A 25,678-nucleotide genomic window follows, 5' to 3' on the forward strand; every position below is an offset into this window, starting at 1 on the left:
GACACCAATTTGTAAAAAATACCACACATTTGTATATATTTTTAGACATCAAGATATTCAGGATCAGGTAAGTACTTTTCGTGTTAGCGATTTTCAGAAACCTAGAAAATACAGCTGTCAGATTTGAGGCATGAACCTCAAACCTGGTGATATTATTCTATGGGAAAAACCTACACTGCACAGGGCCACTTGCATAAAACTTACAGGACTGTTTTTCTGGACTTAAGGTAAGTAGCGGTCAAGGTCCAAGAAAGCACCAACAGTTCGCGTTTACCTGCCGTGGAGTGTCCGGATCCAGATGGCCTTTTTGCGGTGGTTGCCTCGGACGCTACACATTGCAGTCAATGGGGGAAGGGTACCTGCAAAGAAAGGCTGCAGGCGGGGACTGGGGGGAAAGTACGGCAGAACCCACATGAAGGCTGGCTCTTGAGGATCTTAGGACCACATAGACACCGTCTGTTTCATTGGACTCTGGCTCGGGGGCTTGGTGCATAGGTGTTTTTTCCAGCGGGTTGGCGAGTATGAGGCTCTCCGAGTTCTCAGTGCATCTGCCGAAGAGTAATAAACAGAGCAAGACAACTTCTGGCATGGAGCTGGCCTCTGCTGATGTCCCTTGATGTGCAGGTAAGTTTTGGTGTTCGGGCTGAACACAAACAAGTCTAGGTGCTTGCACAGGCTCCGTCCTGTACCCCAGGTATTAGTGCAGGGAGCCTCCGAGGGAGATCAGCGTCTCGAAGACTGGATGGATCAATGGGGCTGACCTCCTGGACACATGGCGACCTTCTCCTGGGCTGCTGCTGCGTCTGTGGACCCGGTGGTCAGCAGATTGGTGAACGGGGCTGTCCTTCGGTGCCTGCAGGCAAGTGGCTGGCTGGTTGGCAAAGTGCTTTGAGAGGATGCCTAGCTGTATTAACAATCAGGCTTTGCAATTGTCGGAACAGAAGTGACAGCTAGGGTTTGGCGCTAAGTCCACAGCTAGTCCATGGTTCTTGCGTTTTCTGGCTCTTCTTTGTCCTCCTCCTTCTTTAATCAGTCGAATCTGAGCTCCTGGTGTCAGGGGACTACCTAAAAACTAAATTTTAAGGTTGTCAAACGGAGTGAAGGGTACTACACCCCCTATCTGCCAACTCCTTTTAGGAAGTGGGCATAACCGTGTCCCAGAGTTCCTAATTCCGTCAAAAGCAAGATGGTGAAACCTTTCTTTTGTGGAGCAGATCAGGTAGCCCACCTTAGGGGTGTGACTAGCCTGGTGGTGCAACACGCCTACTTGCATAGCTAATTTCATGCCTGTTCTGATGCCAAATGGGCCTCAGGCCAGGGGGTGGCACCTCCCAAGTCTGGGGAAGCCAGGGTCGCGTATCAAAGGCTTCAGGGACTTTGAGGTCCCTGGCCTTAATGTGCTAAATCCCTTGTCATCCTACTGGAGGGGGCATGTACACCTCCCTCCGGAGCAGGTATTGTTTCTGGCATCGGAGACCACCTTCAGGGGGTCAGAAACTTGTCTGGGGTGTCAGGCTAATCGATACCAGTTAGCCAGCACCCTAGATCGTGGAAGGTTTTTCAGGAGGCACCTCTACAATGCCCGCTGGGTGCACATCCTAATAAATCTTGTACTGGAAACAGTACAGATTTATTAAGATATGGTGTTTGACACCAAACACAATAGGTTTCAGTAAAGCCATCTTTTAGCTGGAGAACTCATAATGACCCAGTATATATACTTAAGATGGCTTCCCTGTTCACGCGTACCATCTACTAATTGAACTAGACAGCACAGTGGCATTATCTGCTCATGCAGATATGCCCTTGTTTGTAAAATAATGCACCCTGCCTTAGATCTACAAGCCTTTCTGTAGGGTGACATGCATATATTACCTGCAGTTACTTGGGCATGGCACACAGTGAGTGTGCCATGTCATGTTCTCACTCATAGTTTGCACCATGACATGCAGTCTGCAATGCAGCTTGCATGCAGTTTGTATGGGGTTCCTTTAGGGTGACATAATACATGTTGCAGTCCTTAGGGACCCTCTTTGTACCCATGTCCTAGGTACCAGGAATACCACTTACTAGGGACTTCCAGGAATGTCAATGTGTGTGCCAATTGTGTTACAATTAGACCATTTACTTGTTTTAGTGAAAGGGTACTGGCACTCGGGCCTGGTCTGCAGGGACCCAGTGCACATTAGTCGTAAAACATCAGTACCAGTGGCAAAAAGTGGGGGTGACCATGGCAAAAAGGGGCACTTTCCTAACAGGGCCTTTGGGGCCCCGAACCTCACCAAAAAGGGTACTGCCACTTGCCTAAACTATACCATCCTGATGTGGAGGAACTGTGCAAGATCAGAACTAGGTGCTGGGAGCAGAGTAAATCAGTGCTGGCACCAAGACCGGCAAATGGCCTAGAATTACTCTTGTCTGGAATGCATCCCTGAGCAATTGCCAGTGGCTGAGATTAATTCAAGTATTCCTTCTTCACGATGTTGAGGATGCCCTACGTGCACGGGTATGCCCATACATGGGCCCTGTGCTTACTGTGCCGTAGGACTCACGCCAAGATTCACCGACAAAGTTTAAATAGTCTGAAACTGGTCTGGGGGTGCGTGTGTTCCAATTTAGAGAGGTCATGGTCTGGCAGTTCATTCTGTTCCTATCTCAGCGGGACCAAGACTGATTTACATATGTACAGTACCTGAAATGGTCCTGTCAGCACTATATAAAACTTTATAAATAATTCAATTTTTGGTCGCTATCTAGAGAGGCATAGTTGGGGTAAAACTATGGTCCCGAATGCAGCCCTGAGTGGTCGCCAGTGGCTGAGATTAATTCAAGCATTCCTTCCAACATCATCTTGTTGTTTCAGTGTTTTCTCAGTTTCATCTTTCTCCGTTGGTTCTATGAGATGTTATTGATTACCTCGCGGGCTGACTGACATTAGTTGTTCCTTTCAGAGGAAAGTTGGTTTCTCACAGGGGCGTGAATGGTTGTTTTGGCTGCAATCGGTTTTATTTTAAATGAAGACAAGAGAACCCATGGATCATGAGAACCAGGATTCTATACATATACAGCTTCGAATTGTAATTGCAGCAGCAACTGTCACAGTCCTTAATCTGCTCCCCAAATTTCAAGAGGCAGACATTAACGACTGCTGTAGCACTTCACGCTTGTCCATTTTTGGTGAACTAGTACTGAACTAGTACTTCCTGTCCGACTAGTATAGCAAACACACTTTCCTACTTCTATGGCAACACTATTTTGCCTACAATCGTGCAATAAAGTTGTTGGATCCAACACCGGGTCGAGTTCTAGTGACTCACAGTCAAGTGATAATTTGTTTCCTGTCCTGATGCCGACTCTCTGATTGGTTAAAATGGTTTGAAACCTCAACACCACGTAAGTAGTCACTATTCTTAGTTAAGATTTATTTACAATTATTTATTGGGTCTTCCGCCCGAATATGTATTCACCACCTGTCAATAACATTGGACTTTAACTATTTGTCTTCAAAACTGATTCTGCAAAAGAAATTGTGTATGTCTGTCATTTGCACTGAGCACCGTGTTAAGTGTATCTCTGTAATCATTTTAACCTTCAGATCTGATATTGTGGTACTATTTCATCTTTAAGTTGCTATTTTCTAACAGAAACCATTGTCGCCGTATTATGTGATTGGTTTTTATGGCTGGGCAGTGACTAGTTGTAACAGTGAACTGGAAGTGGGTTCCTCTCTGCCAGTTTGTGTTGCCTCTACAGGCTATTGTTGGTTCTCTTGCTGGACTGGCACACGTTGTTGTGTTTTGGCTTTGATTATTTCTTTGCTTTAGCCCTAAGATGTTGCCACGCTACATTGTAACCTATTGCCTGTACATTTTTCAGGTATGCTTTGACAGTAAACCTCGAATCATCAGTGAGAGGAGTAGATCAAATGCTTCAGTGTGTGTGAACCCTGCAGCCCAGCACAGCTTTGAAGAGAATAAGTGAGTACCGGGGAGGGAGTATCTGTGGAAATTGTAGGTAGGGCCTCAAGTGAGAAGCTAGAAGGGGGAGGTGCCACAGTGGTAAGTGTTTTCTTAAAAGGAGGTCCCTGGGGCCCTCTCTGTAGGGATCTGTGTTTTCAGTGATTTCCACATCACCTGCATACCTTGAATGTTGGGGTTTTGTCATCAGAGATGCTGCAACGAACCTGAAAGGCAAAGAATGATTAGAATGCACACTCTTATCTTGATGTGCATACTAGTCACTCTTTAAAGGACTCTACATCACTATGCATTACCCTTCCACCACCCAGCTACCTCTCCTATCACTTGATGACTTTGTGCTTGTCTTTAACACAGCACAGTGCTCTGCTACATTTTGGCTAGGTTCACGTTGTAGAAACACCATATATATACATAGATACATGCATGCATGTGCAGCTTAGCACTTGTTTGTTTTTGCAGAATTAGTGGACTTCTGACCCCAGTCATTTCGGGGGACCCCAAAGTAAGATGACACTAATGTAACATATCAGTTCATTCAAAGTTTAAGTTTATTAAAGACACAGGTCTCTACAACATTACAGCAAAAGGACATAAGAATCCATTTGAATCTGCTGATGACTGACCAGTAATAGGGAGAACATTTACAATTCACATAATCAAGGTACAAAATCCTTTAAAACCACTAAAAATCTAACCAATACACAAGTTACATCCATATACTGCATTAAACTATTCATTTATTGTTACCAATCTTGATTATATATTGTTCTTTAAATGAATAGGTTTTAAGATTTTACAATGCAAATTTGTAATGTTCATTTTCAACCCAAAGCCACAGAATCCTTCTGAGTTCTTAAAAGAAGATTCCCCAGAGGGCTGAGAGAGGAGAGGATGGAGCCATATCCCAAAATCTTAATATTATACTATGCTTTTGATGGTTAGATAAACCATGTAAATACTGAAAAAAGAATTTGTTTCTAAATTATTCACACAATTCTACTGTTAAGAGCTTTTGACTGATATTGGACATCTTTCTCTCCAGGCCATCGAACCCCGCTCAGTCAACTCACTCTTTGACAAGGCTATGGGGTATGCAAAATTGAAGTTACAGATTTATAATGCGATTGCCATATCCATCCGCTGTTTCTTTATCTTTTTTACCCCCCTCCAGTTTGTCTCCTCCTGTTGCGTGAGCCTCTGAACAGACTTTCAAGACTTGTATACTTTTAGTCTGTAGCATACTTAAAAGTATAAAAGTCTCCAAAGCCTGGTCTGAGAGACACACAACTGCAGGAGAGTTCAATTTGAGTTGCTTATTAATAAACAGGCCTTGAGCCTTAGGATACCCCAATTTAGACGATAACAGAGCGAGCCACCTCTCTGCAGTCAAGTTTAACCCTCAGAAGCTCCAAGTCCAGAGGCCGTCTGCCTTGTCACACTAGTATGCCGTTTGCATTGCAGCAGGTTGGCATATGTAATGAACGTTTACTGTGTGAATGTTGTTTCCTCTAAAAGTATAGCTCTATCCCCCAACTGTGGGAAATACTTACCTTGGTCTGCTCTCCTGTTTAAGTTCTGAAGGCATTTGTGCCTGACTGGGCAGTGGGGTCAGTTGTTACAAATGCCTCGCCCAAACCACTCTGTAGTTTCCATCTTGTAGCATGGTTTGGGTTACACTTCTCCAGAATCTGCTGCCATTTTCATGATTGTTCCTCTCTGCAGCGAAGTTGCTGACACATCTGCAGACTGTCACTACTTTTACAAATAGAACTTTTGTGTTACATTTATATAAGCCTGGTACCGAGCTAACCGTCCTTGCTCCCGGAATTTGTTGTTGGCATTGCAGTAACTGCTTATATTCATTATGGTAATTTTTGTGTGCACTTAGCTTAGTTTGTTGAACAATACCTTTTCTTTTTGTATTGGTAGTTGACTCTACACTGCTTAATCACATTAGCAACTTTCCATCCTAGCTAGGAAGCCACATGTTCTTGCTTCAGTGTCAAGGCGTGTTAATTAATAAACAACTTGAATTTAGGTCTCCTTCTTTGTTGACTTTAATACTTTAAGTATGCTACAGAAGTGTCATTGTATTGTGGAGTCCCGGGAAATTACTAGGGTCAGTGTGGGCAAAACCAAACGGCATCCAACTTGAAGATATCACATAGGTGGACTGTTAATGGTGACATCCAGATTTGGCAATTAAGCAACTAGAAAAGAGTAAAGGGAAGCCAATTTATACTTAAGGGAGAAGATGCTTAACAAGTGAACAGCCGTAGAGTTATGAATATTTACAAATGCTTATCTAGAGGGCAAGAGTTAAACAAGGCAGCAATGAGAGCCAGGCATATGGCCATGGTTGACTGTCAGCAAGAGTGTAATAGTAAGGGAACAGTGTCAACAAGTGAGACACATAAGTAGTTGCTGCCTTCTGAGACATCCAGAAGTGACCCCGGGTAATCAGAGTTTAGGAGTTAAGTGGTGCATGGAAATGCTGAGCCAGCCCCTCTTAACGACTGTGCCACTGGCTTGCATTCCATTCTATTATCCTTCAGCTCAGCTGTGCCATTGCCGAAGGGACCCACCTGTTTTAAATTCAGTATTGCTCTGTCCGAACGAAGCAGTGCATTCAGCCTCACCTAACAGATAAGGCCCAGTTAGGATGAATTGTGCTGGAGTTGCTCGTGTTTGACTGCAGAGGTTACAGTGCCTAAATGTTTTGGTTGAAATGTGCTATTGGTGTACGGCCAAGACTAATTTACGTATGGTTGTTTTTTTTTTTTTTTGTTTGTTTTTTTTTTTTAAACCTTTATTGTACAAAGAAAGCTCACAAATACGGGCCTACAACCCCACGGGCTGGCCACCACACGGTAAATAACGTAGCAAAGGAGAATAAGTTCTTCACAGGTTATGACACCAGGAGCACAGGAGAAACAACAAAAGCCATCGAGCAATCAGCAAAAACAGGATATCAAAAGGTTAATTTTCTAATACGGGGCGGGGAAACAGAAGAATAACGGGCCGTGGAAGGAACAGCAGGGGAGGGGCCGCGGCAAGCCGCCATTTTATGAGCACAGGATGAAACGAAAAGCCATACAAACATAGCTACCAAAGAATATACACATAATCGGAGTACAAAGAATCTACAATGGCATCAGTCAAACCGCGCTCACCCTTCACCGCCCCCACCCAAATTGTAGAGACAGAACCAAAAAGGCCCCCATTGCAAAATACAATACGATATGCACCCCAACGGAATGAAGAGACCCCCAGAAAGGAGGAAGGGGAAGAGGGAAAAAGGGGGACAAAAGAAGGGAATCCCACCAAATCACGCACCCCCAGGAGACAAGACAGAACAACATGACCCGGCAAGTGATATACCAAAAAGTCGACACCAAAAGAACCAGCGGGCCACAATCAGACACACACCGGAATACGAACGCCACAGAAACTCCCCAGGGGGACACATGAGGAGACAAAGTCCCGAAAAGGTAAATACACAAGAGCCATAGAACAAAAAAGGAAGAAATGAGGGGGGAAAAAGACCCCCCAATAGAGACAGACCCCACCCACCCACCCCTAAGCCCACCCTGCACCCCTGCAGAAGGCTACGGCCTACCCCCCCACAGCGTGCCTGTCGCCCTAATTAGAACCCGAAATATAGCGGAGTAAAGTTAAGTCGGAAACAGAAGACAAAAACGGGAAGGGCAGGGAAAGGGAACATGGGACGGGAGACACACACATACACATACACGGGGGAGGGCCGGAAAACAGGAGGAAACGCACCCGGCCACCCGCCTGAGTCGAAGGTCCCAGATCCCGGGAAGCCAAAGATTATCAGGTTGAAATCCAAGAGCACCAAACAATCACACATAACCATACCAGGATACATTGACCATCCAAATCAGTACAAGACTACCGCACGCAGATGCCAGTGCACATCAGCCCTGTCCCTGTTTGTCCAAAGTAAGAACAGTCCAGTCCAGCGAGGACCAGGCCACGAAGAACAGAAGGCAGGCAGCAGGAAAATACAACGGCAGTCCAGAAAATACACGGGAAGAACAACACGGAAGATCTAGGAAAGTCACGAAGTGTAGCAAACGATGCAGGCACAGGTCCAAGGATATGTCCAAAGAAACCGACCCATCTGGGCCAGCACAGGAGAGATCGCCGGGCAGCGGCGGCAAAAAGGAACCGGGAGAGTCATGAAAGTCAGGCCGTGCAATATCCAGCTCCCGGGCCAGAAGCAAAGGAGGCAGAGCCGGAGGAGGAGGCATCATCAAGTTCCGCACACCCACGGACGCGGTCGTAGCCGGGGCCAATTCCGTCAGGATAATTCCAGCCGTGCCCCGCAACGGCAAAGCCACATCCGGTCGTGGGGGCCCGGGAGGCCCGTAGCGAGGAACCACCTCCGAAGTAGTGACAGGCGCGGCCACCAAGAATCGCCAGGAGAGCAGGGCATCCAGGACCTCCTTAAGTGTAGGAAAACCTTTACAGTATTCGGGACCCGGGCCATGCGGCGGGCCTCCAGCGCTCGTCCAGGCCCGGCCGAGACAATCGGGGTCGGTCGCCATTTGAGAGCCCAACAAGGCCGCGCGGCCGCTCACCTCCGCCGGGGCAACGGAAGGACAAGGATAGTCGCGCCGACCAGCGGCAGAGCACCCCGGGCAGGAAGGAGGGCCACCAGAAGAAAGGGACCTCACCGGCCACCCAACGCCGCCGGTTCCGTTCTCTGAGTCCGGGCGGCAAAATCAAAATGGCCGGACCGGAGAACAAAGGGGGAGCAAGCCGGATACACGAGGAGCTCCGGCAATGGAAGGCAGCGCCTCCACCAAAGGCCTCCTCCCCACGGGAATCAGCCAGGAAGGATCTCCGGCCCACACGAACAACGGCCTTCCGACCACCTCCACCGCGCCCCGAAGGGCAGCACCGCAGGCTCCGTCCGGCCCGGGAGCCAGCAAGAAGATCCAGGCCAGTCCGCCTCCGACGCCACAAAATGATCGGGGGGCACCGCTCCGGATCCACAGCAGCCAGGACAACCGGAACAAGAGGTAAGTGCCTGCAGGGCGTCGTAGCACTACCACACAGCAAAGAGGGCTTCCCGGGGCAGGATAACAGCAGGATAAATGTGAAAATACAGGCGGGCGAGCGGAGCCGAGCTAAAGCGCGGCCATCTCGGTCGCGAGCTAGGCTCCTCCCCCTTACGTATGGTTGTTGATGTTTTTGGAGAGGGGACATACTAACTAAAAATGACTGCTTGGAGTGCTACTCATGGGAATTTTGGTTAAGAAACATTGTCTCAAGCTTTTCACCCATCCTTTTTTTCAGTGTCTTAACTGGAGGATCAACCAGTTGTTGAAGTCTCAGGTTGTAAGAACTATGTATCCTAAGCTATAGCTCGACTTTCTGAAGTATGACCTCTTACTCTCTGTGCAAGTTAACAGATAACTGTTTTCAGTGGCCGTGGTCTATTATATGTATCTCACACAAAGTAGAGCCTCTGAGGGGTTTCGTATCCAAAGGGATAGCTCTCATGTTTAAGGCTCCAGGCCTAGCATTTCTTATCCTTTAGATTAGTATAGCCCCATCTGTCTTTATTGTCCAAATAAAGTAATAGCTAGATTGTAAAAAGTGAGCAGTTAAAGTATGACACCACTGTTACTATTTGGTCAAGTCTCTGCCTTATCATTCTCTGGATTCTGTGTTTGTTGGGGTTGTCCTTTGCTCCGTGTTCCTTACTAATCCCCTCCTTTCAGGTGCCTGGCCCATGTGGTATGCTCCAACACCGTCAAGTATTCCAAGATCCGGCCTTACCAGGAACGCTTCCAACTGGACGTCTGCCGCCACGAGATGAGATATGGGTGCCAGCAGGAGGATGCCTGCCACTTTGCTCACAGTTTCATGGAGCTTGGAGTGTGGCTGCTGCAGCAGACCACAGGTGAGGGATATGCTACATTGGGGCACTGTATAATGGTAAAAACAAAATAGCATGAAATGAGGTTGAAATATAATCATGCTAGTTATTCAGCTACTTTTTGGGGCATTGTATATCATCTAGTTTTCCATTCCATAATGTTAAACTTGTATGTTTACACTCCATGGTTTTGCCTTCTGATGCAGGTCTCCATGTTGAAACACGTTGACTAAAACCCATTTAATATCTAGCAAAGTACCGATTAAAATTTTTGAGTTGCCTGGTTACTTCTAACTGCAGATCCCTTAACCTTAGAATACACTCCAGGCGACAGGCTGGATCTAAAAACAATGCTTCTCTTCCGAGTAAGAGCTTTGCGGATCTAGCTCACTACTCCTCGTGTAGTGACTGAATTGAGCTGCATGTAAGTGCTACTCCTATGCACTGCCTTTAATTTCGCTCCCACATTCGTCGGCCTACGACAATTTCTCAGATGTTAAAATACAGTGTGCTAGGAAGCAATGTTCCCTCCTAAAATGACAGGCTTCGGTGGAACTTACGTTACAGTCCCGATTGTTCTCCTCCTGGTCCCAGATTAGTTTTGGGTGTATAAGGTTCCACTTGTCGCACAACTTCGAGTTGTGCCCCAAACCCGGATACACCTTGTTGGTTCTGTAACCGACATTTGTGGTCTGTCATTTATGGTTGTGGTCCAACAGACAGCTGAGTTTCGGATTTGCAGCATTCCATCTGCCAGGACCAAGACTAATGTCCTTATGAAAATTGTACAGCCTGCAAAATATGAGCCCTTGCTCCCCTTCAACGAGACCTTCATTGATACTCTGATGGGCACTTGGTCAAAGGTCTGTTCCTGCTCGCCATTAAATAGGCAGGTGGCAATGGATCACAGACCGTACCTGGTGACACTGATTTTTCTCAGTAAACATTACAATCCAAACTAGTATATTTAACCCAAATTCTTTTCCCACTGTTCCAGATAGGTTGTCCAAGAGGATTGAGAATTTGGAAAACCAATGTTCTCTTTGGCCAGCCTGGCTCTGCGATTGGTGAATGCAGTACGGTTGCTGAATCACTTTACAAATTATGTCGGGGAAATGGCCAGTTAGATCATGACGGTGGTCCTGGAAGAATTTAGGGCCCAACTGGCCCAAACAATTCATGATGGACAGTCAAGTACGTGATTCATCACACCAGTTTAGCAAAATAAAAAGCTGATTATGCCCTGGAGTGTTTTAAGGACACTAGAGCCTCTGCATGTGCTACAGCGTGGCTCCAGAAATCATTTCTAATCAATACTCACCAATTCCCTGAAACCTTTAAAACACACAAATCATGCATCAGTGGGACCCATAACACTGCGCATTTACTCTGTTCACTTACACTTGGCTTCAAGGCTTTTGGTGAATCGCAATGGAGAAATGCTATAACATTTGGTGGAGCGTCTAAACCTATTTACCTATTTATTATTTACACCTACAAATTATTACATTTTACCATGGTTCTATTTAAACAATTAATTATTCAGACACACCACCATAGTGGCAATGGATCTGCTAGAAAGAAAATAAGGCGTAGGAAAATCACAAGACCAGCTTTTAAAATTCCATTTTCCCAATTTTATTAACAGCAAAACTTTAATATGTCTGACATTTATGCATTAGTCAATTCTTTATTCAGTAAAATCTTAAACTTTATTTCAAAATGATCATTTTAGAGCTCTGAAAAGAATCGCTTTATTTTAGAAACAGTTAAAGTTTAGCAAAGAACAGATAGTTCCAAATTCATTCTCTCCTAACATCCCTAACTAACACCCTCATCTTATCCTTCAATCCTGCAAAGCAAACAAGAAAAAGATCATTAAAGTCTTACATCCAGGAATCGGTCAGCAATCGGGCAGCCTCTCCAGTAGAAATCAGGAAAGCGACCCCTTCTAGTCAAATCCAGGGGTTTTTATACCCTAATTCTCTAACTTAATCTATCTAAAAAGTAACTGTCATTTCTTATTCAAAATTTCATTGGACAATTTCGGGGTGGGTGAGCATCATCTCACCTTTACAACTTCATTTTCTTGATGGTTCAGCAGAAAAATAAAGGGTCTTTGTTTTAAGACAGTCCATAGCGTTACTATTTCTTCTAGTAGATACATCAGCACCCTTTCCCATGATCACAACGTCCAAGCGTCCATGTTTGGCACTCATCCTAGGTTCCGGGCTAAGGCAGCCTTGAACCTCCTCGAGCACAGGCAGTTCACTCTGACTTGCAGGTTTTGGCGTGCCTGCACTGTCCAGCTCTTGCTCACTGTTTACCCGAGCGTCCATTTTTTATCAAGGCCTCAGAAGCCACTTTTGGAACTATCACAGAAACAAACAGAAATTCATGTTAACTATTGAATTAAAACCCATTCTGTTTACCTCCCACCATTCTAATATTTCCCATTAGTTGTTACCTAGCAGAATAAGCTACATAAATGTGTTTTATACTTACATTTTCGACCACTTCACAGCACAAACGAATACAATAAGCACATTTAAATTGCGTTTTGTTTATAACTAAGCTGCAAATTAATTCACAACACAGTAACAATACATATTAGCTAGTTTTTATTGCAACATGCAAGCAAAGTTAGTATTCCCGTGTAAATTAATAAAAATAATGTGTGCATCTTACCCTATGGTTGGTTAATTTCATAAAACATACAATTAGTAAATATTAACGTTATGGCACATTAATTTCGAGAGGGGTACACAAAATTTTGTGTTTGCCACCTCGCTCCATCAATTCCCTCATCTGTTGATTTTATCACCAAATAACTCTCAACATTTTGGAAAAATTAGCAGAACATGTTTCAATTTCTTTTTGTTAATGTCATCTATACTTTGTCTCTTTCTCTTTTGAGTCTTTGAAAAACTTTTCTTTGATTTCTTCCAATTCTATTTCGTTCCTTTCTCTCATTCTTGCCTGTTGTTCTTCATTCCTTTTCCTTATTGACTTTCTAAAAGCTCTTCTACCTTTGTATATGCAGCATAACCTTATCATAAAAATTACTATCACTAAGATTGTTATCCGTATTAGTATTTTACCTATAATTGAACTACCTATTTCTTGAAACCAATGCTTGATTGCTGAGAAACTTTTACCCAGCCTTTCAAGGACACCTTCAACCTCCAGTGGTTCAATTTCTCTATGCAAATCTGTCATATTTATAATATACTTTTCAATATTCTGACTTCTGTCTGGAATATAAGTACAACAATGTTGAACTTTTAAAATTCCACTGACTCCTCCCTCTTTTGCTAAAATTATATCAAGGGCAAGTCGATTTTGCATAATCATAGCTCTCATAACAACCATTTCAGTATTGACCATCAGGAATCCTCCTGCTGTGTCTGTTGATAATCGATAAACAATTGTGGACAATTTTCTGATTCTATTTGCATTGAACGAAATTCCCACTGCTGGTATCAGTGCTCCAGATACATCACCTATTATTTCCAACACACTTTCTCTTCTTTCTTTACTTAGAACTTTACCTATCTCATGCTTTCCATTAGTACCTCTATCTACATGAAACATTTTAGGAAAGACCAAACCCACATAACATATCCCATACCAATGGTCCGGTAGTCTATAATAAGCTCTATTCCCACAAATGAAATAAATTCCAGGAAAAACAGGATCATTTCCTCCTTTAAATCCCCAACCCCCTATAATTCTATAGGTATCGTCACATTGACTTGCACCCACAAAGTAATTGTCATACAATGAGTTGTCTCTTCTAATACAACGTTTTCCCAACATTGGTGCATCTATATTGATTGCTACATTCACATTCTTTTCCTCAATATTCTCATCATCAAATGTGTAATATTTTGACTTTACATGTTTCATTTTCTCATTTCGTTTGTAAGCAATTCTTCTTTCCTCAACCATGTTTAAGAATGTTTTCTCCTCAACTCTCATTTTACATGTCAAATTATTATTAAAAGCATACTAGTGCGTTAACTCCTCTACTTGTAAAAAATATTCTCCCATTACCTCTGCATGTTTTCTTTTATTTCATGTATTGTCAATCTTTAACTTTGCAAATAATTCATCCACATTGGAAAAATGATATTCCAGTTTCCCAGTCTTGTAAAACAAACTTGCAATTACACTACAGGTTACTCCATATGTAAGAGGAAGGTGGTGATAGGTCACCCCTTTTGACACTGATGCTGGCAATTTTACACAAACATAACAGTCATCAACATTCATTGTTTTCATGTACTCAAGCAGTAACTTTGAAAAAGTGTTCTTGGTATAATCACTGATGGACCTATCTTGATGCAATTCTGGCTTATACACATGAGTCTCATGCACCTTTTCTTTCTCACTTAGTTTACTTGAACTCACATTTGGTTTTAATTTTGTTAAATTACTTTGGAAAGGAATCACAATAGCTAAAATTACCCACAATATCATCAACAGCCCCATATATATTGTAAACCATCTACACCACTTTCTAAAAATAGAACATTTCGTTTTATGATTATTCATTGCCATCTTCCCTAACGCCGTTTCTTCAACCTTATGTCACCTATAAATTTCACACTACTCCGCACTCTAACACATTTTCTTGGACCTTGTGTCAATTTCTATTCTAAATTATACTACAATTAGATTTTCTAACAAGTTTTCTTCGACCTTTTGTCAACTCCAACCTCTCCTTTATTTACAAAAACCGTCTCACAGGACTTCAGACCATTTTACTTTAATATCATATACTTTGAGCACCTAACTTTCCATTTCCTAGTTGACTTCTTTACTCACTTTTGCCAATTGGTTTTGGGTTGTACAGATTTTCTTGACTGCTATTAACTTCAACAATTGGTGGCAGGACAATATATGTCCACTCAGGCGATTTGTACCTCTGATTTGGACGTCTTACTCTTTTTGGCCTTTGAATAGTCTCTATTTTCTTTCTCAGTGTTTCTTTCTTACTGGTAATTTTGTTTACTTGATCTTCTTGCTCTTTTGCTTTATTTACTATTTTGAATCTTAATCCTCCAGCTCCTTTAGGCCAATTGTCTCCTTTGCAGACTTTCTTAGTCTTCGGCTCTATTGTGTTATGCTCCACTCTCCAAGCTCTTTTTCTTGTGCTTTTTCTTAATGGAGTTTCATCTGCACTGTCATCAGTTTCACTTTCAGTGTCTTCTACTGTATCATTTATTATGATCTTCACAATGTCTTTGTCTTCATCAGTTTCGTTTTCTCTTCTGTTACTCTGTTAGAAACACCTTCATAACTGGTACTTGGAATCTCATCTTTGTCGTGAGTTACTTCCTCTTCCCCAGTTTCAGGATTTCCGTTCCTGCTTTCAGAGTCTTCAGATTGTTTTTCAGTTTTCTTCCTTTTATCAACTTTCTCTTCACTTTCTTTTGCATCTTTACTGGTGCTTGCCTTTACCGATTCTCGATCTTCAGGTTGATCTTCTGAATCTGGTATTTCAACAATTTCCCTTTCACCTTCACCTTCAGACGCAAAACTGGCTTCTGATACTTCCAGATGTCGACGTTCCTGTCGATCTTCAATATCTGGATCCTTCTCTGGTTCACCTTCAGCATCAGAGTCAGTTGTACTTTCACCATCGTATGGATATTCAGGTTCAGGCACACCGATGGTGTGACTAGCATGAACCCACCTTTTCAGTCCAGCACACTTAACTGCATTGGTACTGACCAAGATAACTTGATGTGATCTTTGCCACCTTGGTACCAAACAATTTCTTCTGCGATGAACTTTCACTCATACCCAGTCCCCAGGGACTAGATCATGAGCTGGATTTTTCTCTTTGGGATTTGATTCAGTTCCCACCTGGCAGAGCACAGAAGTTACCACATCAGACAGATTTTTGAGGTAATCCAGTATGATGTCATCATTTATTGTTAACAACTTATCAACTGGTACATAGGCCTGGCTCATCACCCTGCCCATTAAGATCTCATGTGGACTTAATAAAGTTTTTCTGTCGGGTATGCTTCTCAGTGTCATTAAAACAAGTGGCAAAGCATCAGGCCACTTCATTCCTGTTGCCAAACACATTTTTGCAATTCTGTTTTTAATTGTTCCATTTACCTGTTCAACTACTCCTGAAGCCTCAGGTCTATATGCACAATGTAGCTTCTGGCGAATGTCCAGAGCTTCACAGATCATCTGCATTAACTCATTTTGGAAATGCGGGACTCTGTCTGATTCAATCATCACCGGAAACCCGAAACGTGGTATTATCTCACGCAAGAACAGTTTAGCAACAGTTAATCCATCATTCCTCCGCGTGAGGAAAGCTTCTACCCATCGAGAGAACAAACAGATTATCACAAGAACATATCTGAGTCTGTTGCATGGGGGTAGCTCAACAAAATCCATTTGAACTCTTGTGAATGGGCCACCCTCCCGTCCTATGGTTCCCAAGCTTACAACAGTTTTTCTGTTTGGATTAAATTGCTGAAAGACTAAGCCTCTTTGACACAGACTTTCAGCAATCATTCTGAATTTAGGATTATACCAAGTCTGTCTGAAGAGACGAATCACAGCATCTCTACCAATATGGGCCTGAGCATGGTACATTCGGGCCATATCTGAAATCCTGCTATATGGCATTACTTGTCTTTCATCTTTGTAAACCCAAATTTCATCTTCCTCCCTTTGTCTACATCCTGATTTTAGCCAAATATCTTTTTCCTCTGCTCCAGCCTCTTCCTGCATCTGCTTCACTTCCTGCCAAGTTTCAACCACAGTGGTAAGCATTAAAGGACTTGGAACATGTTCTTCAGTTTTTTCCCGATTGATTGAAATTTGATTCTCTGCACAGTGTTTTGCAATTGCATCAGCGTAACTGTTTCCTCTGGTGATATAATCCTCACCCTGTTTCTGAGCCGAACATTTTACCACAGCCAATTTTTCAGGTAACTGTATCACGTCTATCAGTGTCTTTACAAACTCTGCATTCCGAATGGGTGTTCCTGCAGAGGTCAAATAACCTCTTTGGGACCAAAGCTGTCCATAATCATGAACAACTCCATAACCATATTGACTATCAGTCACTATAGTTACTTTCACCTCTTTTCCCAACTCACATGCTCGTATCAAAGCAATCAACTCCGCTATCTGAGCAGAATGAATTCCTTTTAGACAAGATGCTTCCAAAACTTCTGCCACTGTACAAACAGCATATGCAGCACTTAGAACACCACTCTCTGTTCTCAAGCGTGATCCATCCACAAACATTACCAAATCTGATTCGAGCAATGGTTCATCTTTAATGTCTGGACGAGGCTTTGTACAATATTCCAGAACATCCAAACACTTGTGATCAAGCTCACCTTTCACTTTTGCTTCAATTGTATCAGGTAACAATGTTGATGGGTTGACATTCACAGATCTTGCAATTGTCACATTCTCAGCTCCCAAAATTATTTTCTCATAACGTGTCATTCTGCTGTTAGTCATGTACTGGGTCTTTGCTCTTGTGAGGAGAATCTCCACTGAATGAGGTACATACACCCTCACAGGAAATCCCATCACAATTCCTTCACTTTGCTCCAGACTTACACTGGTTGCTGTACTGCTTTCAGACATCCTGGCAAAGCCTTTGCAACAGGGTCCAAAACAGCTGAGAAATATGCAATTGGTTTCCTCATTCTTCCATGTCTTTGAATCAATACTGATCAAGCACATCCTTCTCGCTCAGTGCAGTACAGTTCAAATTCTTTTTCGTAATCAGGCATTCCCAAAGCTGGTACTTCACACAATTTAGTTTTTAACTGTTCAAATGCTTCCATCTCTGTTTTGGTCATAACAATAGGGTCTCTGATGTCTGCTTTTGTTAGTCTCTGCAATGGTTTTGCAATCAATGAAAATCCACGTATCCACTGTCTACAGTAACCTACCATTCCTAAGAACATTCTTACCTGTTTTTGAGTTTTAGGTGGCTGCATTCCCTGTATCATTTTAATTCTCTCAATTGTGACTTTCCTGATTCCTTTAGCAATCTTGTGGCCTAGGTACTGTACTTCTTTTTGACAAAACTGTAATTTTGATGGACACTTTATATCCCTCCTCAGCCAGATGATTCAACAATGCTACTATATCAGCTATACAGGCATCCTTTGTTTTTGATGCAACCAAAAGATCATCAATATACTACACTAACACAGATTCTCCAGGCATGCTCAAATTTTCTAATGATTTCTTTAGCAGCGGATTAAAAATCGATGGACTCTCAGTGTACCCTTGTGGAATTCTACACTATGCTAGGATACGATTTTGGAAACGAAATGCAAAAATTGGTTGGCTTTCTGGATGCAATGGAACAGTAAAGAACGCATTGCACAAATCAATCACTGTGTACCATTCTGCATCATGAGGTATTTGGTGCAAAATCACTGCTGGATTCGAAACAATTGGACAAGATGGAACAACAATTTTATTAACCTTGCCCAGGTCCTGCACAATTCTAAATGTTCCATTTGGCTTTTTCAATCCCATAATTGGTGAATTACAAGGACTACTCTCAATTTCTCTTAGAATTCCTTGCTCAATCATTTTGTCAATTACTGGATTAATTCCTTCAATTAGCTCTGCAGTCATTTTATATTGAGGTATATTCGGGTAACATGCACCTTCTTTTATGGACACTTTCACAGGATCAACTCCTTTCATCAAACCTATATCTTTTCCAGTAAAATCCCACACGCTTTCTTTTACTGCCTCTTTCAGTTCAACAGGAATTTTCTCTTTATCAAAAAGAGGAAACAATTTATCTTGTTCCGCCTCAATCATGAGCATTGTCAATTTATACAAACTGTCTTCATCTGGAGTCTGTAATTCTATGCCATCTGTTGAACAATATATGGCACAGTTCATTTTACACAATATATCCCTGCCTAGTAAATTAACAAGACTGCTATCGCACACCACAAACCGATGCATATCTTTGTATGTCCCAATCTCTATTTCAACTGGTTTTGTCAAGGGAGTATTTATTTGTCTGTTAGCTACACCTACAACCTGGATTGTCTCACCCGAGAGGAAGATTTTGAATTTCCACTGATCTAACAGTAGAACGGGTAGCACCAGTGTCCACTAGGAAAGTTATTTCCACATCATTCACTTTTCCGCTCACAAATGGACCTGACTGATCTACCTCAAGAGTGGCTCCAAGCACACACTCTTCTTCCTCCCTCAGGCACCGTCAGAAACTTTCATCCGGCTCACTGCCATTCTCTTCTTGCAACCAATATTGAGGACACGCATTTGCTCTTTACTGTCTTTTTATCTGCTCACCTCCGCTGAATCCTGTCTCTGCACTGTATCTCTGCTGATTCCCACTGTATGGCAGTGGCGGTTGCGGCACCTGACTTTGCTGATTTGCTATCTGTTGTTGCTGTGGTTGCTGCTGATTTACCTCAAACTGCACCTGCGGATTCAATGATATATATGTTCCCCATTAACTCTAGGCGGATATTTACACTCGCGTTTCCAATGCCCTATCTTGCCGCAATTAAAACATGGCATTTTCTTTTTCAATTCATCAATATTCCCTACCAGTTTAGGTTTGCCTTTAAACCCACCTTGTTCCCCTGTATTCTTATTCTCCATCTGTGCTACTTGTTGTTCCGCTACTTTTACTTGTGCCCACATGGCTTTCTCCTTTAACTTCTTTTGTTTTGCATCAATCTCTTCACTACAATACTTTGCTTGTCTCAGTACCTTATCTACTGAACTCGACTGCCAATCCATCATGCTATGTCTAATCATGTCTGAAATTTCTGGTCTTCATCCATATACAAATCTATATACAAAATGGCTCGTATCTTTTTCATTTAATTCCTCATAGCCACTATATTGTTTGAAAACCAACAATAACCTTTCATAAAATGAATGCAGTTTCCTTCGGCTCCTGGGTAGTCCTGTGTATCTTTACCCAATCAGTTTCTTTTGGAGGTATTTTGTTTTTCAACCACACTATCACTTGTTCATACTTCCTCATCACATCTGGTGATGGAGCTCCCGTTTTCTCATTTCTGGGATACTCCTCCCTTGGCCAATCCACAGATATTTTACATTCTGTCCATAAATCTGTTGGCACCACTATGTCAAATAATCCATCTAGATCAATCCACAATACCTTTGACACCTTTACAAATCTGTCAACTTGTCTATACCACTCTACTGGTTTTCTCTTAGTCTGGGGAAATCATTCGTAAATGACAATATATCTTGTCTACTCCAGGGCACATGTACATATCCTCCTCCAGGAATTTCTCTCATAGGGAATTCAGTTGCCACTTTTCCCTTTTCTCTATTGGGGAAAGCTAAAGTAGATTTATCACTATTTTCTTCTTTCTTCTTTGTCCACTTGACTCTCCATTTACCTACATCACCCCATTTACGCAACAACACAATCAAATCTTTTATCTGAACTTGTCTTCCTGCAGTGTTCATATTTTCAATGTCTCTTTCTGCAAAATCTACTCGATAGGTTTTCTGCAATTACTTTATTTTGGGAAAGTCTATTCCACATTCGCTTGCCACTTCTTCTAATTGATCATGCATTGTCTTAGCCCTCCATGTTATGCTTTTACATAAAAACATGAGCTCATCATCCTGGTAGGTTTTTAATCTGCCTGTCCCAATTGTTCCAATTATCAATTCTTCCGTATCTATTTTTAATTTAGCTACATCCAATACTTTTAATTCCTGCTCTTTTAATTTTAACGTTTTTATCCATTCACTCAACTCTCTTTCTGATGGTCCCATAGGTGTTTGCGTTAAATCTATTTTGTCGAGGAGGAGCTTTGCGAGCATCCAAGATGGTCACGTGAGCAAAGAGCTCCCGGGACCCTCGCCGCCCTTCGCAATTATCCTGAAATATATCCTGATTTCTAAGATGGGCTTTTAAAGACGCGCTTTGGCTGATCTCAATACTTTTTTGAGAATTTCATTTGGACGTCGGGAGCCACTGCGACATCGACTTCAACTTTTGCGGCCTGCCCCAGGACGTGGCCGGGGGCTCGATTAGCCAGCAAGCCGTGGAGTAGTTGAATAGCATCGGCCGAAGGGGTTTCTCCCCCAGACGGCCTCATCTCAACTTTCCGTTTCGCTTTCCTACTCCGGGCCTCGTTCGATTGGAGGACGGCTCAGATCTACCCTTGATTCGGCTTGGCTTCGCCCCATCGCAACATGTTTCATCTGTGAGCATTTTGCCTTCAACATTTCCTGCACTTATCCCACTGTGGCTCACTTTTGCTGACTTTTGGCCTCGCCATACACGGCCATTTTCACCAGGTCTCGCGGGCCCCATCTGGGCACCCTTTTCAATATGGCCACCCGACCCTGAGAAGCGCAAGACTAAGACGCCTCTCTGAGGGGGACAGATTCAAACCAATGTTATGGATCGTTACACCCATCCTAAGGGGTCCCCCGGTGGTACCAGCCGTACTCCTGAAGATCTGAGCGCTGAATCTGCCGCTTCTCCTGAACTTTCCCTACAGGATGTCATGAGTGCCATCGCCGGCATGAAGGCTTCGATGGGTCAGCAATACGAGGCCCTTGCCTCGAAGATCGATACGGTGGCCGTTGACGTCACTTTGATTAGAGCGGACCTGGCGAAAACTAATGAGAGGGTCAAGTCCTTAGATTTGAAGACCTCCAGCCTGACTACCGACGTCTCCGACATACAGACTGAAGTCGGCAACCTGCGTTCCTCGAACGACTTGATGGCACACCGGCTTGAGGATTTTGAAAATAGGGCACGGCGTAATAACGTACGCATTATTGGAGTCCCTGAGAACAATGAACATTCTTCGATTGATCTCCTGGTGGAAGATCTTGTTTTAAATCATCTTACCCCCTCCGGGCTCAGCAAATTCTATGCCGTTGAGCGAGCCCATCGAGTTCCGGGTGGAAAACCAAAACTGGGTGCCCGCCTCCCCCGAGACCTATCATTGCAAAACTTTTTCACTTTCGTGATAGAGACGCCATCCTGCAGTCCTCTCGGGTGGGCGGCCCGGTGAAGTCGAGAACACGTCCGTTAACTTCTACCCGGACTTTACTCAGTTGGTTCAAAGGCAGAGAATGGGTTTTCAGGGTGTGAAACGGAGGCTACGTGACTTGGGCCTTAAGTACGCCATGCTGTTCCCAACTAGACTTCGGATCGAATATGAGGATCGGACATTTTTCTTCGATCGCCCGGAGGGTGTCAGTGACTGGCTTGACTCTTTGGCTAAACGGGATGATCCATCCGAGCACCCTGGTGGTGCCGAGGGTGGTTTGCCGGAGCAAGTGACACTGTGGTTCCCGATGTCTGAACTTTTCATTCGTATTTCAGCTGCGTCTAATATTTTGGTCCTCTTATGTCCTGTTCTATATTGGCCCGGAGTGGCGGGGAGATAACTCGGGACTCTTTCCTCCTCCTGGGTTTCTTTGTTTAGATTAGTTTAATGACTGGGCGACAGGCATACTGCAAGTTGGGGTGGCTATTGAGTCTCACGCAGGGGTGCAGGGTGGGGGGAGTCGTAACGGGTTCAAGTTGGGGGGTGGTGGGGGGTGTTTGTTTGTTCTTTTTCGCAAGGCATCGCATTGTATTCTTTATTGTTTCGATTGATGTGTTCTTTGTGGAGTGTGCTCTGCAGTCTCTTCGGGAATGGGGGGTAGTGAGTTGAGACTGCTGTCTTGGAATGTCAAGGGGTTGGGGGACAGGATAAAACGAGGGTTTGTGCTGCAGTTTTTGAGACGTCATTCTCCTGATTTTGTCCTCCTGCAAGAGACACACTTAATTGGTAACGCTTGTCGAGCCATGAATAGACGAGGCTATCGCTTGGTTGCTCATTCCGGATTTACTTCTGGCTCTAGGGGGGTGGGTATTATGGTCCGGTCTTCCCTCCCCTTTGAGATTGATGATGTAATACTTGATGATAGGGGGCGCTATGCCGCGCTCACTGGTAGATGGGAGGGGAAGACGCTCTCCATACTCACGATCTATGTCCCCCCTGGCCTGCAGACTCCCACCTTTGCTGATATTGGACGGGTTGTTCTAGGGCTTCCTGAAGGTCTTTTAATCCTGGGTGGGGACTTTAACTCTGTTGTTTCTGGCACCTCGGATCGCTACCCTCCCAGGGATTTGACTGGATCTCAGTTGTGGATGAGTGGGTTTTTGGAAAGTTTCGGGCTGGTGGATAGTTGGAGGTTGATGCATCCTTTGCAGTTACAATATACCTTCCATTCAGGTGCCCACGGAAGCCTCTCCAGGCTTGAATATCTACTAATGCCAGCGACTCTATCCTCCTCCATCAGGGAAATCCGACACCTTCCATGGGGCATTTCGGATCATTCTCCCTTGTGGCTCTGTGTGGAAGCTGGGGTGTGCAGCGAGGGCAGGATTGCTCCCATGAACCCCTGGTATCTCCGGAATCCTAAGATCCGCTCGGAGCTGATAAAATCTATTGATCATTACTTCCTCGATAATGTGGGATCTGTTTCTTCATCTGTGTCCTTGTGGGAGGCTTTCAAAACTGTTATACGTGGACATTCTTTGTCGTTAATTACTGGTGCCAAGAAGGCCAAATGTGAGGAACTGGTCCGCATTGAAGCTGAAATAACTGTGATTGAGAGTGACCTCGAGGCGGGTGTCACCCGTGCTAAACTCCACTCCCTCAGCTTAAAACAATCTGATTATAAAGCCCTGGTGACCGACGCTGCTAAGGTAATGAACAGAGAGCAGCAGGGTAGGCTGTATGATGTGGGTGACAAGGCTGGTAAATTGCTTGCGTGGCTTGATAAGAAGGAAAGAGCGAATCGTGTAGTTTCTGTGATTGAAAGGTCGGATGGAGTGTGTGTGACTGACCCGGCTGGGATCATTGACTGTTTTGTGGATCATTTCCGTACCGTGTATTCTTCAGTTTGTGCCAGGGACGAGGAGGATTCTCAGTTGTTATTGCGGGACATTGCATTGCCCTGTCTCTCTGATGCTGATAGAGATTTCATGGACGCACCGCTTACGACAGATGAAATAGCAATTGCCATCCGCTCCCTTCGTTCTGGTAAGGCTATGGGACCCAATGGCTTGCCTATTGAATTGTACAAACTGCGGCCTGACAAAATGGTGCCCTATCTGAGGGAAATGTTCCTTGAGGTGCTGAAATCTGGTTCCCTCCCTGCGGATCAACGGCTGGCCTCTATCGTGGTAATTCACAAGGAGGGTAAGCCGCGCGACCGTTGTGCCTCTTATAGGCCCATCTCCCTTTTAAATGCCGAACCCAAAATTGTAGCCAAATTGTTGGCTAACCGTTTGGTTAAGGTGATCTGTGATTTGATCCATCTGGATCAAACCGGTTTTATCCCGCATCGCAATACTGCCCTCAATCTTCGGCGGCTTCATGGAGTTCTCGCGAGAGCTGAGACCCTCTCTGAGCCGGCCATTTTGGCTTCCTTGGATGCCACTATGTCCTTTGATACTATCGAATGGCCTTATCTCTGGGCGGCTCTCCCCAAATTTGGTTTTGGCCCTATATTTATTGCATGGGTGAAACTTCTTTATGAGAAGCCTTTGGCGCAGGTTGTGGTTAATGGGAGGGTTGGCGTATATTTAACAAGGACCCCGAAAACATAGATACTGTAGTTCCTAGGTCAGGGAAAAGAGAGCAATCGACAAAAAACAACCTAGGCAACCAATAATTTAAACAGAACACAATATAAAGGAACAATTGGCTACAACATACTACAAAACTGGATATTTTTATTAATGGTTAAAAAATAGAACAATCAATGACATATTGCAATTTTCAATCCACATAAATTAAAATACCGACGAAATGACAAAATTAAAATCATATGTAGTACATTACCAATGAAAGATACATTACAAAACTCTACATAAACATGAAGTAAAAAATGGCAAAATAAGTGGCACAATGATTCTCTACACGCGTTTCGGCGACCAGCGCCTTCTTCTGGAGCAGCCACGTAAATTAAGTAGCAGTGAAAATAAAACCACTGTAGTGTAGTGTATGTTTCTTGCTTCTGATAGGCAAATGTAACAGGAGCTGGTTGAAAAAACCTTTTTGGTTTTAATTCCCGCCAACTGGAACCATTGAGATAGGGTGTGGTCGATTATGTAGACTTGATTGATGCAGTCTTCCGATGTCAACTAGTCCCTTATTCTGAGGGTCTTGTATAACAGGTTATCTAGTAGCCTTTAGAAAAGGGGCACAGGGCATATATTTTCTCAGACTTGTCGATTGGAGATGCAGACGCAGTGTGTTCTCCTCGTGTAAGGATACAGTTACAAAGTAGCTCCCTGTCAAAGGTTATATTGCAGGGTTCCGCTCACTGATTTGGTTTCTTCGCTCTCTGACTTCACTGCGCGATATATTTAAAAAAGGGGTTGCAGTCTGGATGGTGTTACAGCTTTAAAATAGTTTCCTGTCCGAAGCTAAGAAGTCTTGCTTCAAAATTCTTAGATTTGTCTGGATTCATAGATTTTTGACATGAAGTGATTGTATTAAAAGATCTCCCTGCCCGAAGATGATTGAAAGGCTCCGTATTTCCGGCGGCGGGATGGCGACTCAGACGCGAATTCTGTTAATCGACAAGTCTGAGAAAATATATGCCCTGTGCCCCTTTTCTAAAGGCTACTAGATAACCTGTTATACAAGACCCTCAGAATAAGGGACTAGTTGACATCGGAAGACTGCATCAATCAAGTCTACATAATCGACCACAC

The 25,678-nt window shown here is 43.6% G+C and overlaps 1 protein-coding gene across 3 annotated transcripts in view; it reads left to right on the plus strand.

Annotated features, from left to right (window-relative positions):
* Window positions 1-25,678, plus strand: part of ZC3H7B (zinc finger CCCH-type containing 7B) — a 261,601-nt gene that overhangs the window by 198,964 nt on the left and 36,959 nt on the right. For all 3 annotated transcript variants that reach the window (XR_013608872.1, XM_078683046.1, XM_078683037.1), the window contains exons 15-16: window positions 3,877-3,977; window positions 9,737-9,918. Coding sequence is in view for 2 of the 3 variants with exons in the window: in XM_078683046.1 (XP_078539172.1) it covers window positions 3,877-3,977; window positions 9,737-9,918 (283 nt within the window). In the remaining variant the exon portion in view is untranslated. The remainder of the gene's footprint in view (window positions 1-3,876; window positions 3,978-9,736; window positions 9,919-25,678) is intronic.

The sequence above is a fragment of the Lissotriton helveticus genome, chromosome 1_1 (assembly GCF_964261635.1).
Source record: "Lissotriton helveticus chromosome 1_1, aLisHel1.1, whole genome shotgun sequence".
In the NCBI taxonomy this organism is placed as follows: Eukaryota; Metazoa; Chordata; class Amphibia; order Caudata; family Salamandridae; genus Lissotriton; species Lissotriton helveticus.